Consider the following 18,999-nt stretch of genomic DNA (forward strand, 5'->3'; position numbering starts at 1 on the left):
CTGAACACCTATTACTTCACACCAAAAATTTATTCAGACTTACTAACATTGAAACTATTGCAGGAAAAGTAGCAGCTAAGATATTAGCAGATATTCATTCAGTCTCAGCTCAGGAAAATAAGACAGAAACAGGCTCCAGCCCCAGATTCACACACCACTTCAAAAAAAAAAAAGCTAAGAATTCCCAAACGATTCACCTAACGTTGACAATTTTCTTCAGAGAAAAATGCTCATGCATAGCTAGTTCAAGAATCCACTAACTACAAAAACATCATCTCCTTTGTTCCATGATTTCATAAAAAATTCCAAAGGCAACAAATATATGTAGATATATACACCCTATGTGGATCACTTTAAAAGTAATGCCTCCTATTCCTTGGAAATGACAACAAAGAGCACTGTAACACCATTTAAACAGCCAATTCTCAGCTGCAAAACTCTACACTGAAATGCTGAAATGTAGTCACCACCATTAGCTAAGTATTTTCACCTGCATACCACACTCACAAAAATCTGCACCAGTAGAAGTGATTCACTGTTTCACAGCTGCTATGGCAGAATCATCACTAAGAAAATCTGCGCAAGCAGTCCACCTTTCACTGTGATAACATCCACTGCTTGGACTCCATAGATGTTTAGCAAGCATCAATGAATAGCAATGGGTGCAATTTTTTTTTCCCCATGGAGGAATTCAAAGGCACAACTGCTTCACACGCACTTCTGTGCTAGACAGCATTTTGTCAGACTGTCCCTCTGCTGCCATCTGTCATACAGTAAAAACACATAACCAAATATTGGTGGGAAGGTTCAATCCTTACTGTCATACCATCAACTTTTGTCTCTGAGGTTGTGGACCAACATGATAAAACAGGAGGTATTACTTTCAGAGCAGCCTTCATACATTTCACAAGCCGTGTCCCCAGGGCTCGGTACTGCAGCTGCTTCTATTTAACATCTTTATTAATGATCTTGATGAGGGGATTGACTGCACCCTCAGTAAGTTTGCAGATGACACCAAGTTAGGAGGGAGTGTTCATCTGCCAGAAGGGAGAAAGGCATTACAGAGGAACCTGGATAGACTGGATCAATGGCTAACTGTATGAGTTTCAACAGAGCCAAGTGTCAGGTCCTGCATTTTGGTCACAATAACCTCAGGCAACCCTACACGGCTGGAGAAGAGCAGCTGGAAAGCTGCCTGATGGAAAGGGACCTTGGTGTGTTGATGGACAGCCAGCTGAATATGAGTAGCAGTGTACCCAGGTGGGCAAGAAGGCCAATGGCATCCTGGCTTGTATCAAGAATGCTGTGGTGAGCAGGACTAGGGAAGTCATCCTGCCCTGTTACTCAGCACCGGTGAGGCCTCACCTCGAGTAATGTTTTCAGTTTTGGGCACCTCAGTACAGAAAGGACATGGAAGTGCTGAGCAGGTCCAAAGAAGGGCAACAAGGATTGTGAAGGTCTTGGAGAATGTGGCCTACAAGGAGAGACTGAAGGAACTGGGGCTGTTTTGTCTGGGGAAAAGGAGGCTGAGGGGAAACCTTACTGTTCTCTTCCAATATCTGAAAGGTGCTTACAGTGACAATGGGGTTGGTCACTTCTCACTGGAGACGGGATGAGGGCAAATAGCCTCAAGTTGTGCCAGGGGAGGTTTATGTTTGATATCAGGAAACACTTCTTTACAGAAAGGGCTGTTAAGCACCGGAATAAGCTCCTCAGGGAGATGGTTGAGTCATCATCCCTGGATGCGTTTAGAAATTGTTTGGATGTGGTGCTCAGGAATATGATTTAGCAGAAGGTTGTTAGGGTAGTATGGTTAGGTCATGGTTGGACATGATCTTTAAGGTCTATTCCAATCTGAGCAATTGTATGATTCTATAAACGATACCTAATACCCTACAGAAGTTAAATGTACTATCCCATCACAAAAAAAAAAAAAAAAAAAAAAATCATTTCCACACCTCGCCCTCCTTCAAATATGCCTCACATTACTTCCTAAATATTCAAACTAACATTGGGAAAGGTATTGGACACTTCTGAAGTTTCTTAACAGCTCAAGTACTTTGTGATCCTGTCCTTCACAGTATCATAGAATCATTACAGTTGGAAAAGACCTCTAAGATTGTCTAGTCCAAACATTAACCCATGCCTATGACTGCTCTGGACCACATCACTCAGTGCAATATCTACCCTTCTCCTGAACACGTTTAGGGATGGTGACTCTACCATCTCCTCAGGCAGCCTGTTCCAATGACTCACCACTCTTTCTGAGAAGAAATTCACTGAATCATAGAATGGCCTGGGTTGAAAAGAACCACAATGATCATCTAGTTCCAAACTCCTTGCCACAGACCGGATTGCCAGCCACTAGACCAGGCTTCCCAGAGCCACATCCAGTCTTCCCTTGAAGCCTCCAGGGATGGGGCATCCATAACCACCTTGGGCATCCTGTTCCAGTGCATCACCACCCTCTGAGTGAAAGGGTAGTGTTAATATCTAACCTAAACCTCCTCTGTCTCAGTTTGAGACCATGCACTTGGCCTTACTGAACCTCATTAAGTTTTCATGTGCCCACTTCTCCAGCCTGCCCAGGTCTTTCTGGATGGCTTCCTTTTCTTCCAATGTATTGACCGCTCAGCTTGGTGTCATCTGCTAACTTGCTGAGGGTGCACTCAATTCCATTGTCTGTCACTGATAAAGATGCTGAAGAGTACCAGTCCCAACACCAACCCTTGGGAGACACCGCTTCTGACCGGCCTCTACATAGACATAGAGCTGTTGATCGTTATCCTTTGGCTGTGACCAGCAATGGAGTTGTATACTCACCAGATCCGAATACAGGGAAACTATAACCCCCTTGCTCCTCCTGGCTACACTGTTTCTGATACAAGCCTGTGTGCCCTGTGCCTTGGCTACCTGAGCAGGCTGCAAGCTTGCGTTCAGCTGAACTTTAACCAATACCCCTGGTAGTTTTTGTTCACATGGCTTTTTAGCCACTCTGCGCCAAGTCTGTAGTTATACATCTTGTTACAATCAAAGTGCTGGTCTTGTTTGGTTTTGTTGAAGCTCATACAGTTGGCTTCAGTCCATCTTTCCAGCTTGTCCACATCCCTTCCCTCTCTCCTATGAGGAAAGGCTGAGTGAACTGGGTCTGTTCAGCCTTGAGAAAAGACGACTGAGAGGGGACCTGATCCAGGTCTATAAATATCTAAGGTGTGGGGGGCAGAATGGCGAGGCCAGACTCTTTTCAGTGGTGAGTGGAGACAGGACAAGGGGAAACGGCTGGAAACTGCAGCATAGGAAGTTCCACACAAATGTGCACAAGAACTTCTTTACAGTGAGGTGACGGAGCACTGGAACAGGCTGCCCAGGGAGGTGGTGGAGTCTCCTTCTCTGGAGATGTTCAAGACCTGCCTGGATGCCTACCTGTGCAACCTGGTGTAGGGAACCTGCTTTGGCAGGGGGGTTGGACTCGATGATCTCTGGAGGTCCCTTCCAACCCCTACAATTCTGTGATTCTTTGTAGGGCCTATGTGCCCTCATGCAGATCAGCACTTTTCTCCCCAGCTTGGTGTCATATGCAGACTTACTGAAGGTGCCCCTCAATTCACTCATCCAAACTGTCAATAAAGAGATTAAACAGGATGGCCTCCACTACTGACCCCTGGGGATCATGCTCAAGATCATTTGTAACTTCATGAGGTCCCTGCAAGCCCAACTCTCAAGCCTTTCCAGGCCCCTCTTCCCTCCAGTGGCATCTCTTCCCTACAGTCCATCAGCCATGCCACACTGGTATTGCTGGCAAACTTGCTGAGAGAGCACTCAATCCCACTGCTAAGCTTCTGAAAAATACATTAAGGAATGCCACTTCCAGTACAGACCTCACAAGAATGCCACTTCTCGCTGATCTCCATTTGGACAGTGCTCACAACTATTGGATTGTAACCATCCAATTAATCTTAGGGGATGGAATGGACCTCCAGGGATTGTCAGGTCCAACTGCCCTGCCAAAGCAGGTTCTCAACAGAATGTCTCTCCAGTAGGTATCCAGACTGGTCTTGCAAACCTCCAGGGAAGGAGACTCCATGAACTCAGGGTAGCTTGTTCCAGTGCTTTGTAACCCTCAGGGTAAATAAGTTCTTCCCTGTGTTTGTACAGAACTTGCTGTGTTCTCACTTCTGCCTGTTACTCCTTGTTCTATCTCTGCACACCATTGAAAAGAGCCTGGCCCAATCCTTTTGATTCCCACAGTATCAGCAACTACTGCAGGTTTCTCAGCATGAAGTCCAGTTGGGTTTTAAATATCTCTGAAAAAGAAGCTGTATCAGATAATTTTGATGTACTAATTGTGTAATACCAAACAGAACTGATGTGGTCTCTGTCACTTCAGTAATCAGTAGCCCAGTATAGAACATTATATTTAATGTGGTACAGACTTTGCAAATACACATTCAGCTCATTCAATACATTCTGAATCAGTAGTTCTGCAAACCTACTTCCTGTATGATTGATTACCATTTTGACACAGTGCATGGAGTTCTTTCTCCATGAGAATGGTTCTTGTATTTCCCTTTGAATTTAAGTTCTTGTCTGCCTGGCAGGGTACATCTTGATGGCATCAGTGCTCTGGTACTTGAATCACATTCCCCAGTTTCTTATTGTCACCATATTATTTCTTTTTGCTAACTTGCTGAAGTTCTGCTTTGTTCCACCATCCAAAGTATTAACAAAGATGTTAAACTACTGACTTCTATAACCCATCATTAGCAATTAGAATTTATCAGGAGGGTATCTGACATATCGCTGAGTTAAGGATTACCAGCTTGAGGTTGTACCATTGCCAGCAACCTCTATCTCAAATAACAGAAGGCTAAGCTCTAGCATTTCTCAAAGTGTTTTTTAAAGAAGGGAAGATGACACTTCATGTTCATTGTTGCATAAATCTTGCCTAATGCTGGACTAATGGTTGTACAGGTATCTTCCAGGTATTAAATGTAGTTTGTTTAAAACTGTCAGAAGACTTCAGAGGTCTTTGCCAGTGCCCTAAGAAGCTGTCAATGCGAGACCTCTAATAGTGCCTTCTGTCTGCTTCAGTCTTCAGTAAACAAATGTTCTGTGGCTAAATGAGAACTATTTCAACTTACCAATATTTTGATTTGTGATTTATGCATGTTAGGAGCTGCACATTGTATCCATTTTTTCAGATGAGGTTTATTTTAGGGTTTCCCTATTTGTGAATGGTGTCAAAGGAGTCAGTAAAAAAAAAAAAAAAAAAAAACTTCATTCAATTGAAGTGCAATACACATTATGAGGAAGAAAGAATATGGGTCCTTGATGACTCACCAAGATGGCAAGTAAAATCTTGTCCAAGGGTTACCTGATTATGTTTGTGCAAAGAAATGGCAGAGTAGGAAAAGCTTTTTGTAAGGTCTCTTAATATAAATAACTTCATTATGTCAAAACACAATGCCCTAAGTTTGTATGTCTGATCCCTTTATGAATGAAAATAAATATGAATTTACATTTGAAGTCCACATGTGAAGTAGCTTTACACCTACTGCCAATTGTCATGTTCGCACACTCTGCTTTTGGAAGGAATTGGACTGGGATGATTGTTTACATCATGCAAATCTTCTAAACATAAAAATCACTTAATACCTCCCATTTTGTTTTTACTATGCTGTCCAGACAGTTCAAAGGGCTTCCAGAGGTTTTCCTTTTGCCAGTAGTTACTCATGGACAACTTGTGCTACCATATGAAAGCATAAATACATATACGTATGTATTTGCTGAGAGAATTGTAGTTTATTATACAGTTAAATGTAGTAGATAAACACAAGGCAGCAAGGCTGACTTCACAGGCAACTTCAGGACAATTTCACATGAAGACGCAGAGCTCTTGGAATGGATCCAGAGGAGGGCCACTAAGATGATCAGAGGACTGGCGCACCTCTCCTGTGAATAAAGGTTGAGGGAACAGGGCTTGTTCAGCTTGGAGAAGAGAAAGCTCTGGGGAGATCAGTGGCCTTCCAGTACCTAAAGGGAGCATACAAACAGGAGGAGGAACAGCTGTGTACATGGGTGTATAGTGACAGAACAAGAGGGAACAGCTTTAAACTGAGACAGGGAGGTTTACATTTGATATTAGGAGAAAGTTTTTCCACTCAGATGGTGGTGACACACAGGACCAGGTTGCCCAAGGAGGCTGGGGATGCCCCATCCCTGGAGGCATTCAAGGCCAGGCTGGATGTGGCTCTGGGCAGCCTGGTCTGGTGGTTGGCAACCCTGCACACAGCAGGAGATTGAAACTAGATGATCATTGTGGTTCTTTTCAACCCAGGCCATTCTATGATTCTATGGTAAGCAACACATTAACATTTAGTGGAATAATTCATGTATCAAGTGCACCTACATTCAAGGTGAAATAAAACACAAACTGAAATGGTTATATTGGCTTAAGATATCAAGTGAGTAATGCCAGAAAATGCCAAAGTTACCACTGACCACAGACACTTGCTCTGCCTACACAAGCCCACCAATTCAAGCTTCTGCTCCATCAATTCTGTCTGCCAAGGAAAAATATGAAAAGCACAAACACCAAGAACCTGAAGCATCATTACTTGGTGATTCAATTACATTTACATTTCTTCAGAATTAGAACAGAAAACACTGATGCTCTTATTTCAAAAGTAAGTTATTTCGAGATGTGAGAAGAGAAAAGCTATAAAAAACAAGTGCTATTCAGAAAACGGAGGGTCTGGCCTCTCAGAGGATGAACATTAGCTGAGAAGAAAGTCAGTATGCTATGTTTCACTGCTAAGAAGGGAAACAAAAGAATTTAAGGGTGCATGTGAAAAGAAAATATCAAAGCAATCATAATGTGCACTTGTCCTACAAATGCATTTGTAAATCATGCATCTTGTATTGAGATACACACATTAACGTATCGATCATGCTAAGTTTCACACCTCACTTACCTTAATTCACTGACAGTATTTTAGAGCAAGCGCAGGAACAGCTGATAAAAATAGCTAAATACTTCAATGTGCTGTTAATATAAAGCTAGGAAATAAAGGTTTTTAAATGAACTGAATAAGATCTGACTGCCCATTAACAAAAAAAAAAAAAAAAGAAAAACCAACCTAGAAAGAACACTTAACCAAGGAAAGACTAAATTCTCATCAAGCCATGAGCAGAAGTAATCACAAACATTTCCACCAGATCCCTGACATGAGGCTTTAAAGACTTAACAGTCAGCATTTCAGAGAAAAATAAATGTTTTGTTTATATCTATATCCAGAGTCTAAGTACATTCTCAGAATTATTTTTATTATAGCATCCATTTCTGAAGCTGAAATTCTAAACGGGTTATTATTCCTATTTACTATAACTCAAAAATATGAACACTAAATTCTTAGTAAGAGCAGAGACAGAAAAAGTTTTTTTTTTTTTCCCCCCATTAATTTCATATAGCTTCTATTTTACCCCTGGTATAATAACTCTATTGGCAGTAGCCCTTGACAAGAAGCAAGGGATTAACTATGTAGCTGGCCAGAAGCATCTATTCTCTTTAATCTATTTTTCTGAAGGGGCCATCTGCTCTTATTTCTTCATTTCATGTTCTAGCTTGAAATTGCATTCACTATTCTGTTAGTATTTCAATTAGTTGCATGTAAAAGTTTCTACCATGTCAGGATGGCTGTCTTGAGGATGAAATGCTCTAAGGTAAAAAAGGGGAAAAGAGGTTATTAGCAAAAGCTGATTGACTGTAATTTATACAGTTCAAATAGCTAATTAGTTATCATTGGAGTGAAGGGAAAATAACCCTCTCTAGCATTTGTTTTATTACAACACAGCCTGACATCCAATACCGACAAGTGCATATAGCCAAGTTATAAGGCGCTGAACTTGAACAGAGAAGGATCACAGTTTCTCTGACAGCTTCTTATCAGATGACTGCTCAAAGATTTCAAACCCGCTTTGGTAACAGCACCAAAAACTTCCAAATGATGTGCCAAAACCACTTCATGAAAATGCTGACAAGCTACAGCCACATGATTAGCAATATTTGCATGGATTTATGAAGAATGAACAAGCTTCCAAAGTATTTACTCACTGTAAACTACAGGTTTGCACTCTATCTAGATATCATTAATAGCCTTCCAGTCAAGACAGCCAGCAGAAGTTCTGGTCATAGCCTTGAGCACACAAGCAAAAGGAAACAACATCCTCAGGACCTACTAGTTACTTACGTACAGCAAATAAATTGTCAACAATGCTGAGCATATCCACTGAAGTTTAGAGAAACTATGATTTACTTGCTGAGAGCAGATCTTACCAATTTCTATCAGACATTACTTGAGTAATAACGAAAGTAACTCATCTCAACCAGCTACTTGCCACTTATGCGATAATGAAATGCACATCAGTGTTTTTAATTAACCTTATGCAGAACTATGAACTATTACTTGGTGTTCCAAACAAGGCCTGTTATTTCAGATGCGTAAATTTTCAAGCACATCTGTGAACATATGATTTATAAATAACAATGATAGTTGCTCTGCACTCTCCATTTAATCAGTGATAATTATGTGATATTCTAAGAGCTTACAGTTAAAAGGTTTGGTGAAGTGTTGCTCTTAAATCTCAATTTAACACTTACCAAATTGGCCTGAGCCTTGCTAGTTAAAACATACATCAAGAGAACAGCACAGGTCAAAGCTATTTCAGTTCCTACCCACAACTTAACTGCATTTAGAAAGTCCCAAGTAAAGTACCTCCATTATAACTACAACAAGCAGCCTGTGTGTAAGCCTATGCTTGTGATCAAACAGTAATCAACAAAGCAACAACAACAACAACAACAAAAATCTATGGGACAGAGGAGCAGTGAGATGCAAGGACCACTTTCTGCAGGCAAGCCAGTTAGAGCCTTTGTACCCTGAGCAACAACTTTTCACACTTACATACTTAAATTGAGTCATTTTAACAAAATGATTATTTAACTACTGAAGTCTGTTAACCGTACACTGCCTTTCTTCAGGAGGGACCCACATTTCCAGGAGCAGACAGTATATTCAGCAACAAAATCACTGTGACAGATGAACACTGATGGCATACAGCACTCAGGTTCAGTTCCCTGCTTTCTTTCAATGGGACCAACATCACTTTCCCAGTTACGTTCCCTCACAGCAGCAGACACTCATTAGGCTAAATGCCGGCTCCCCCTGCTGACACTGTCAGTACGAGTCACAGCACAGCTGTCACGCTGAAGATACAGGCTGCATTTCAAGAGATCAGAAAATCATAGAATAGCTCAGGTTGGAAAAGATCACCAAGTCCAACCACAACCTGACTGTACTACCGTAATTCTAACAACCCTCTGCTAAATCATGGCCCCAAGCACCACATCTGAACCTCAAAACACTCAGGAAAAAAACTGAAATTAACAACTGCATGACAGCTCTAATACTTGGAGATCAACTGCTAACAATACTGTTTCTTGATAGAGGTAAAGCAACCAAAAAAAAGTTACCTATTTTCAAAACTATTAAGATACTTTTCAGTTATCCTACAGCAGATTCTTACACGGAACACTTCTTTCCTTACGTCAGACTAACATATCAGTTACCTGAGAATCCCAAATTCAAAAGAAAAAAGACTGGAAAAAGTTTCAGAAATACATTCATTCCCTCAAGCATTTTGCCATACTCCTGGAATTCCTGATACATGCTTCACATGGACTTAACAGGTTTCTGTGAAGTCTTCAAGACAGGCTGCAGTAAAAACACATTTCAAAAACACAAACATTAAGTTTTAAGATATAAATACTCTTGCACACTTTTATATAATAGGCTAATAGAAGCTTTAGCCCTTTTTTCCCCAACCACAGTGTAATAAGTGTATGCTAAGCAAAAAGAATCCTTAAAAGAACTTTATGTTGGACAAGGTGGACAGATCACAGTAATTCTTTTTAGACTTTAAATCCAAGTGTTAAGAACCACATTTCACCTTCCAATCTCTGTCTAGGATGTCATTAGGATAACACTAAAAAAAATACTGACTAGAGCAAGAGGTATCACTGCAATTGCAGTCTATCTGCTGCAGATCCTCCACTGAAAGCGAAGCAAATTAGATTCTCCAGCAACAGGATCTAAACAGAGGAACTGAGTCAAATGATTCGTAAGAAACAACTTCTTTGACAAACCTCTCCAGCCACCACAGAAAGTCTGTGAAATCCTTGTAAGACACACAGACAATTCAGTTCTGATAATTTTCTCCTGAAGCCAAGGCAGGCTGGAAGTGGGCATGAAGCTATCAATTAATACAGCAAAAAACTATTCTAGCTTTCTGAACTTTTTAAACTGTAATAGAGTGAGATTGGAAGGGACCTTAAAGATCATCTAGTTCCAACCCCCATCACATGGACAGGGTTGACAATAATAATAAATTTTGTTGTTTCATATGAAGTGATTTCAAAACGATCATGACAGTTCACTTAAGCAAAAAGGGTCAAACTTCCCCCCACTTCTGTGCATACATATCTATCCCAGTAGAGACTTTTGGTGTAGAGAAGAAAGCTTTACTTACATTACGTGTAGAAACTGGTCTCATCTATAATGACAAAATCAGGGGAAAAGACCAAAACGTGCTTGCAGAAGCTTTAGGTCAGAAGCCCTGAGAGTGCAGAGGGCTGACAAGTCCTCCTGTCACTCCAGCAGGAAAGTAATAAAAAAGCCATTAATAAAAATTCATTTGGTTTCTGTTTTTGTTTTTTTTTTTGTTTTTTTTTGTTTTGTTTTTTTGTTTGTTTTTTTTTGTTTTGTTTTTTTGTTTGTTTTTTGTTTTATTTTGTCTTTTTTTAAATAATACCACTACTATCCCAAAACAGGAGAAAAATACAGCTGAAAGCATTAAGCACCTGCTTTCAAAAGAACTCGCTTTCAAGAGTACAGTTACTGTTCCTGGACCACATCTGATCAGGAGCACTTCACTGCAAATGCATTTACACCGAGCAGTCAATGAATGCAGCTTGAATGTTCAGTGTCAGAGCAACAACAGCAATTCTGATTTCATTCTAGATCTGTCTAGTACATGGAAAGGAATCTTCTCCTACTGATTATTCCTATTGTACAACCCAAAATGGATTGACAAAAATGAAGAAAATTACTAAAACCTCAAAGGATTTGAATTTCTAGTTTCCACCATCACTACACTATACCAGGATCAGCACAGCAGAACTTCCAATACAAAAGAAAATTTGTTAAGTGCAAGAGCAATAAGCTTACTGAAATAATTTCTAGTTCTTTCATGTGCATCTTGATATTGACAATTACCAATACTAACACTAAAAAAATCTAGTCAAGATTGAATGTCCAGAAATGCAAGTATTTTGACAAAGATTTTAAGGAACCATTTATTTTAGTATCTTATTTAACATCTAGGCACTCAAAATATTGTGCTTCAGTTTTCACTTTATTTTTTGCTTCACGTTTCACAACTCTGAAGGGCCTCTTTGCAGCTTTTACCTCTGTGGAGGCAGCTATGCACACAAACCACAAGTTAATGATTATTTTCACAAACATATCAGGTCAACAAGAAGCTTATAGACCTTTTACCAAGGTCGTAATATTTTTCCATTTATTTTTCCATGATCTTCTTGAAGATGAAGACAATTCTGTACCTAGAATTCACGTCAGAAGACAATTAAATTCTAGTCCGTATGACCTCATTTTAAAGACATGATTATGTACTTGTAACTTCTGCTCAGCTGAAATATCTAACCTAGGTCATTCTCAGAACTACAATCACTGTTATTCAACACCCAAGTTGCAGAATACTCTGAATCAGAATCCTTAAAGTTGGAAGGGACCTTTAAAGGTCCTCTAATCCAACTCCCCTACAGTGAACAGGGGCATCCACAGCTAGATCAGGTTGCTGAGAGCCTGGTTCCACCTGACCTTGAATGTCTCCAGGCACTTACCATGTTTCTGGGCAACTTGTTCCAGTGCCTCACCACCACCACTGTAAAGACTCTTTCCTTTATGTCCAACCTAAATCTCCTTTAAGTTTAATGCAGTTTCCCCTTGTTGTAACACTAAAACTAGAGAGTCTGTCTCCTTTCCTGTAGCTCCCCTTCATATATTTAAAGCTATAAAGAATGATGAGGTTTCTCCCCCAGAGGAAACAATCCTATTTCCCTCAGCCACTCCTCAAATCTTGCTTTCCAGCCCCTTTCATCAGCTTTGTTCCTCTTATCTGCAAACACTCATTAAGTTCACATTCTCTTTATTACTCAAAACTGAAAACAGTATTTCAAGTTTCTCCTTATTAGTGCCACATACAATGAGACAACCCCTTCCCTAGTGCTGACCATGCTATTTCTGATACTGGCCAGAACACATTTTGCCTTCTTGGCCACCTGGGCACACTACTGGCTCATGCCTCTAGATTTTTTTATTGGGCAAGCTTCCAGCCACTCTTCCCCAAGCCTGTATTACTGCATGGGGTAGATCTGACATGAGAGAAGAACCCAACCTCTAACCTTATTGAACATCACACAGTTGAACTCTGTCCAGTGATCCAACAAATTCCAGATTCCTCCACAAATCCTTCCCACCCTCAAGTAAATACAGCCCTACTCAAGCAGATCAGTTGCCTACTTTATCAAAGTACACCATTTGGCTAACGCACCTATCCTTAATTTCATATCACTATTAATAACAAACATTAAGCTCAGCTAAGAACAGTCAGCCCATTTACTGTAAGCTATTAGTTACATCAGTTACCAGCTAATCCATTTAAGCATGCTTTTTACTGAAATTGCTTAGTTTTAATTAGAAGTCACACAGTACCACACTTTACAAAGACTGTTCAACTCTGAACTTTGATATCTCACTCTCCCAAAGAAGGAAAGAGATCACTTTGTTTCTTAATTATACCTCAATTTGAAATCAGAGAGAACTCAATAGCCACAAATATCACAGACATAGATTATAAGTACATGCAAGTAGAGCAAGCTACGGGCCAGAGGAGCAGCCATTCAGCGTTGTGACTCCTCTGATTTCTTCAGTAAATAAGTGCTCAGAAGGTTACCGTTTTAATTTGCATGGATGGTGTCGAAAAGGATTGAAAGTGACAAACCATGTCAGCTTAAATTTGAAACCTTTAAATTTGATCTCTCATTGACTGCCAAAGTAAGTGTGCAAGTGAATTAGAAGTCAGCTTTGGTCTCAATGTGATCATGGGTGAGCAGCTGCAGGGTAGAGTCACGCTTCATAGCAGATGAGCCCAGGGTGAAGTATGTATGCTTATCTTTAGCTGCATTTCCCAGCTTCACTGTTAACATGACTGGAATACCTGATAAATCAATTCCCCTGCCTTTTAGGAGACTAAGACTCAAGCCTAATTGTTAACAAGCTACAACTTTCCCAGGGCAGTTTCACTGCAGAAAAAGCAATGAGCCAACCACAACAACTGTCTGCTTCTGAAGCGTTATACAGTGGAGAAGGTATAAACCAGATGAAACAAGAGACAATCTGATGGCTTCTTCAAGTTCTTACTACTTTTTAAGCTATCTTAAAAGAACCAGAACCTAAGCCAGCTTTGCTTGGTTTTATGGGGTTGCCTTCAAGCCGTACCCATCCATATTTCTGACGGAAATTTTTCTTGCATTACACCTGCCAGTTAACCCTTGTAAGCTTTCACATATTATTTTGAAGTTTGATTCTTAGAAAATAATAACAGTTTCTGCTTTCTAGTTAACCTCCAGGAATGACAACTTCAAAAATCTTTCAGTCTGAAGTGTGTACTATGAAATTTACTCATACTCAGGATTACTCAGAACATACAGAATCCAAACTTTTTTTTTCATTTGCTTTACAAAATGCCTATAGCCTCTACAGAGCATTGTGCCAGCCTCCAAGAGCTGAATACTGAAAAGGGGAATTACTACTTCGCTTGCAGAAGCTGCAATGAGAAACAAATGGAGGATGTGCCACACCACTGAGGGACTGGGAACTGAAGTTACCATGCATGTCTGCCCCATGCCACGTTTGTCCTCAAAGCAGAAGGATGATTCAGCAGCAAACAGATGATTTATATCACAGTTAGTGCATCAGTTCACTAAAAAGTGTGCTTGATGACAAAATTTTAATTCTTCACACATCTATTCATTAAAAAATAAATAAATAAATAAATAAAATCAAAGGAAATCCTTAGTAAGCGCCCAGAAACCCACATCCCTGAATAGATTTATTCAAAATCATTAACATCTATGTTAGTGTAATAAATTGAGTTCCTGCTTTAACAGTTTTTACTTTGCAGGCACAGAATAGCTACAAACATAAGGCAGGTTAATATTCTCTACAATGCAGGAAGCCAGTATGCTTCTCACACCATCTATCCTCCTTGGCTTTTAGGAAAGTACTGGTTTTAAGAGATGGCAATTTGATCACTAACTCATGAAGCTTTGGACAGAAGTCAGCAAACCTGTGCTGATCACAGACAGTCACGTGGCTCAGCACAGTGATCCAGCATCCAGCTAGCACACACAGCCATCTACTGATCAGAAGGCTTGTTATTCCTGTATATCTTACTCTTGACAGGAGTTTAAAGGTAGTCTTGCCAACTGAAGCAATAGCTTAAGTCTCAATATAGCTAAAATAAGATCTTAAGGCAAAATTCCTTAAGACCAGCCTACGTAGAAGTAAAGGCTGTATTTCAGATAAGACACAGACTCATTACCTCTTAATGTAAGGATTTCAGCTGCCCTGACTTTAATCACTGTTTCCCTCCACCTACATATTTAAACTTATATAAAACAAGCACCAAACATCAGTTTTAATGTCATCTTATTAAAAAACACACCCTGTATCAACATGTTTTCAGTGAGCTTCTGGTAGCATGCAGTCTCAGATCCCTTACCCAACATTCACAGAATACTTGCCAGATCAGCACAGATCTATAGGACGACAAATAAGGCAACTCTTTTCTTCTCTTCTACATTCTTACAGTACCATTAGGGAATTTTTTTCCAGTGTAGTGTTGGTTGTAATATGTACAAACACTTGCAGTGTTAATAGCTTTCAAAAACACTGCAATCTACACAATGATAAAGAACTGATTTCACTTCAGAAGTATCACTTTTACATTCAAAACATATTTCCCAGTTTTTGCATATAAAATAGAGCAGCTGACAGTAACTTGGAAAAATACAAAGACACAATACCTGTACCAGATTTTTGCTCTTTCACAGAACCGTATCCTTCCCTTTTGTCCTTACTTGTAAAACAGTAACCAAGCAGTATTCCAGTTCCCATTGCCTGGTATCAGCTACAAATTAATCTTATTAGGATGGACACAATTACAAGCAACATGCCTGCTTCCAACATACAGCATGCTTAAAGGTTAACAAAAATCATTTTTAAAGATACTTACTGTTCAAACATACAAGTAAATCTTATTCAAAGCAGAAAAAATAGAAAAGATTCCTACTACGCTGAAATTTAAGCAGCAGTTAAAGATACCAATAAGAAAAAAAAAATCACTAATAGATTCTGCATCCCAAAAAAAGACAGTCACCAAATTCCTAAGCAGTGTTCAGTGCCAATGAAAGAAATCAGTATTGCAACAGCACTGCAATATATTACGAAGGATAAATGAAAAATACTACCTCTAAGTTGAATACTTTCAAAATGCTGAAAATTTTTATTAGGGCAAGAGGAGACAGACACCTTAATTCTGAGAGACCAACAACACTGCCTATCGAAGTATTCTGGCAGCATCCTAGTTATCTCTGCATTGTTTTTCAAGTGACTCCTCTGAAACAAAGCATGTCAAGCTCTTTCTGTATCATTTGCAATTACGTAATTTGTATGTATCCAAATTATAGTTCGTAATTACAAGCGTAACATGCAAATGTGTTCACTTCTGTGCAAAAGCTGTAATTAACTGATTTTTGTAAGTCTATACACAGACCACTTTTCCCTAGCCTAGAAGCAGAGTTTCAGCATGGGCAGTTATTTCAGCTATTTTGCTCTTTTTGTCGGTGCTGAAGCAACTGAAATGAGGGAGCAACATCTCAGGAAGATTCACAAGTTCTACCATAGAATTCTTACACATCAATCCTAACTTTATGTATTTCAGTTAAAGTAAACGCAAATCCTAAATGTAATGCTCTTAAGACATCAAAACACCATTACGTAATTAAGCTAGTTATTTTAAGCACTTAAAGATGTTCTCAAACACCTCGGCTAAGCTAAACTCTGAAACACGCTTCATTCTAAACTGAGGAACTAAGCAACTTCAGCTTCAAAAAAAAATAGACAAGCCACTTCATTTGCCTTAGTGTTGTATCACAGAAAGAACTCACTGGACCTGGCATACGACAAACAAGCAAAAATAACACTTCGCCACTAATAACTGCATTTACTTCAATGTGAATATCAACTGAATTAAGTGAACCAGCCACTGATTAAGTTTTGTTAAATGTCTTTTCTCAAAACAGTGAGTTTCTCAATTCTATTAGACATCCAACTCACCTCACTTGGGTCCTCAACTGTACAACTGCTTTAAAGGGTTTTAGATAGCAGCTACAGAAATACACATTTTAAGCTACAGTTAACTGGTTGATAGTTGTCTTGCTTCATTTTTTTGCCTCACACGTGAACACTTCAATCAGATTTAATGCCAGACTTACAGTGTAAGCAAAAATTCCAATGAGACTAGAATAAAGAGGTTCAAACCACAACCATCACTTTTTTCCTATGGAATACATTACTTGGTTTTGGACAAGTATGCAAGTAGGTACCAAGTATTATACAATGAAAGCAGGTAGATGTTTCTGCCTCTTAACTGCCCATTTGAATGAGAACTACAAAAACTACTGGTCTACAAAAGTGATGATTCTACAGTAACAACCGGAGAACTGTATGTATTTCCATAAATAGTATTTGAAATAATTTACATACTTCCACAACGTGCATCTGATTGTACGAATTGTATAAAGGTTCTGCCAACACTAACTTAAAGTAACTTCACTAATTTGCAGCCTTAAGTTCTGAGCCACTGAGCTTAGCGTTTTGCATTTCTTTAATAGAAAGCATGGAAATAGAGAGTTGTGTTAACAAAGAGCTCTCTCCCACTATCAGTGGCACTCCTACAAATTCAAAATTGGAATAAATAGGCAGAATGTCAACAGCCCAAGGGCAGGCAGCTGCAAGTCACACAGTACACGCATTCCACAGCTGAAACTAACAGTAACTCCAGAACATTTTGGACAGTAGTTGAGTCTCCATCCAATTTAGAGATTGGCATTTGCAGTCCATTACACATCAAGCAGCATGTCAATACACTGAAGACGACACACTGATTTAGCCCTATCCCTGTAGCATGCCGTACAGCTTGGAGTCACTTCAACTGAAGCAAAAAACACTTAGCTGCTATTGAGTTACACTGGAAGACAGGTTCCTAACTTGCTTCACCCCACCATCCCAAATACTCGGAGGGCTTATTTACTGAGCGGGACTTGTAAATGTGAAGATGTGTAACAGGCAGGTGATTCACACGAAGCCACGCAGCCTAAGTCACATGGCTTTTCTACTCAGCACCATCGAAACAAAGAGCCAGCACGATCGGACATGTCAAAGGCAGAGGGATCATCCTGACTGCCTGGAGCTGCATATTTGAAAAGGAACATGCCCGCTGTTTTGGGAAAAAGCAACCAAAGGCGTTGTTCGCGCCCTAACACTGGAGTTTGAAGAGGCACCAGATCCGAGACAAAGATGCAGTCTCCGGCCAACAGTCACGCATCTGCAACCAGCAAGCTATTACACCGGAACACCTCGCGGTAAAAGAGGTTAAACCCTTAAGTATTCCCGCCCCAAAACTTCAACTAAGCTACACAACAACTCAACTTGAAGTACTCTATAAATTACACAACGAAAGATTATCTTAAACCACCCCAAACCAGAGCAGGGCTGGGGGAAACCACCCTCAGCCTTCTTCGAGCATGACGGGGCTCAGGAGCCGGGCAGCACCTCAGCAACAGCCATAGGATAGAGAACAAATCCACGCCGTGCGGCCTCCGCGCCCCTCCGCGCCCCGCGTCTCCGCGGAAACTTCCAGCAGCGCGGAAGGATGGAAGGAAAGGGCCGCCGCCGCACCCCTCACCTTGGTTGACCAGCCGCAGGGTGTGCGTGAAGGACGGGTCCAGGGAGTCCTTCTCCGCCATCAGCTCGGGCAGATATCTCTCGTCCATAACGGTGGTAGCGCTCCGGGACGGCAACGGAGCGCCCGCGGGAAAGGAGAAAGTGCGAAGCTGGGTGCCGGGCGGCGGTAAATCCTTGGAGGCAGCGCTTCCCCCCGGCCGCCTCCCGCCTGGGGCTGCGGGGACGCATCCAGAGGGAAGCGCCGCGAGCCCCCGGCCGAGAGCGAGAGGGAAGGGGACGGCCCCCCTGGGCGCGGGACGCGAAGAAATCCCTCAACGGACACGCACGGGGCGGAGGAGAGAGATAAAAACGGGCTCCGAGAGCCGCCGAGCCCAGCCGGGACGCGCCCCTTCCACGTACACGCGGTATGGTATGAGAAAAGCGTGTTAAAAAAGAAAAAGCGACACCGACCGCAAACAACAAACGCACGCCCTCCACAACGCCGCACCGACTGAGCGACAAATCCCACTGCTCCAGGTTTAAATACCCCCGGGCAGGCCACGCCCCCACATCGCCCTAAGCCACGCCCCGAATGCTCAGAGCCACTCCCCGAGGTGATACTCCGCCCCCGCCTCCTCCCTATGGGTGGTGCTGCGCCAGCCCCCTTCCGTGTCGCCCCGCCTATTTCTATGACGACTCCCATTGGAGACATCGGTTTGTCAGTCAGGGCGCGGCCACAGATTACGATTGGTGGATACTCCGAAGCCCCGCCTCTGCCCTTCCCTCCCTCAGCGCGCCAGGGGGGCTGTGGAGGCGGCTTCTCTCGGGGCGGGGTGGGGTCACTCCGAAAAAA

The 18,999-nt window shown here is 41.2% G+C and overlaps 1 protein-coding gene across 2 annotated transcripts in view; it reads right to left on the bottom strand.

Moving 5' to 3' along the window:
• KHDRBS3 (KH RNA binding domain containing, signal transduction associated 3) overlaps positions 1-18,353 on the bottom strand; it is a 77,527-nt gene extending 59,174 nt beyond the window's left edge. For both annotated transcript variants that reach the window (XM_042839891.1, XM_042839892.1), the window contains exon 1: positions 18,169-18,353. In XM_042839891.1, coding sequence (XP_042695825.1) covers positions 18,169-18,256 — 88 coding nt within the window. In that variant the 5' untranslated portion in view covers positions 18,257-18,353. The remainder of the gene's footprint in view (positions 1-18,168) is intronic.
• Between the last annotated feature and the right edge of the window lie 646 nt (positions 18,354-18,999).

The sequence above is a fragment of the Centrocercus urophasianus genome, unplaced genomic scaffold, assembly GCF_019232065.1.
Source record: "Centrocercus urophasianus isolate 14NV4802_14NV808 unplaced genomic scaffold, USGS_Curo_1.0 seq_11, whole genome shotgun sequence".
Taxonomy (NCBI): Eukaryota; Metazoa; Chordata; class Aves; order Galliformes; family Phasianidae; genus Centrocercus; species Centrocercus urophasianus.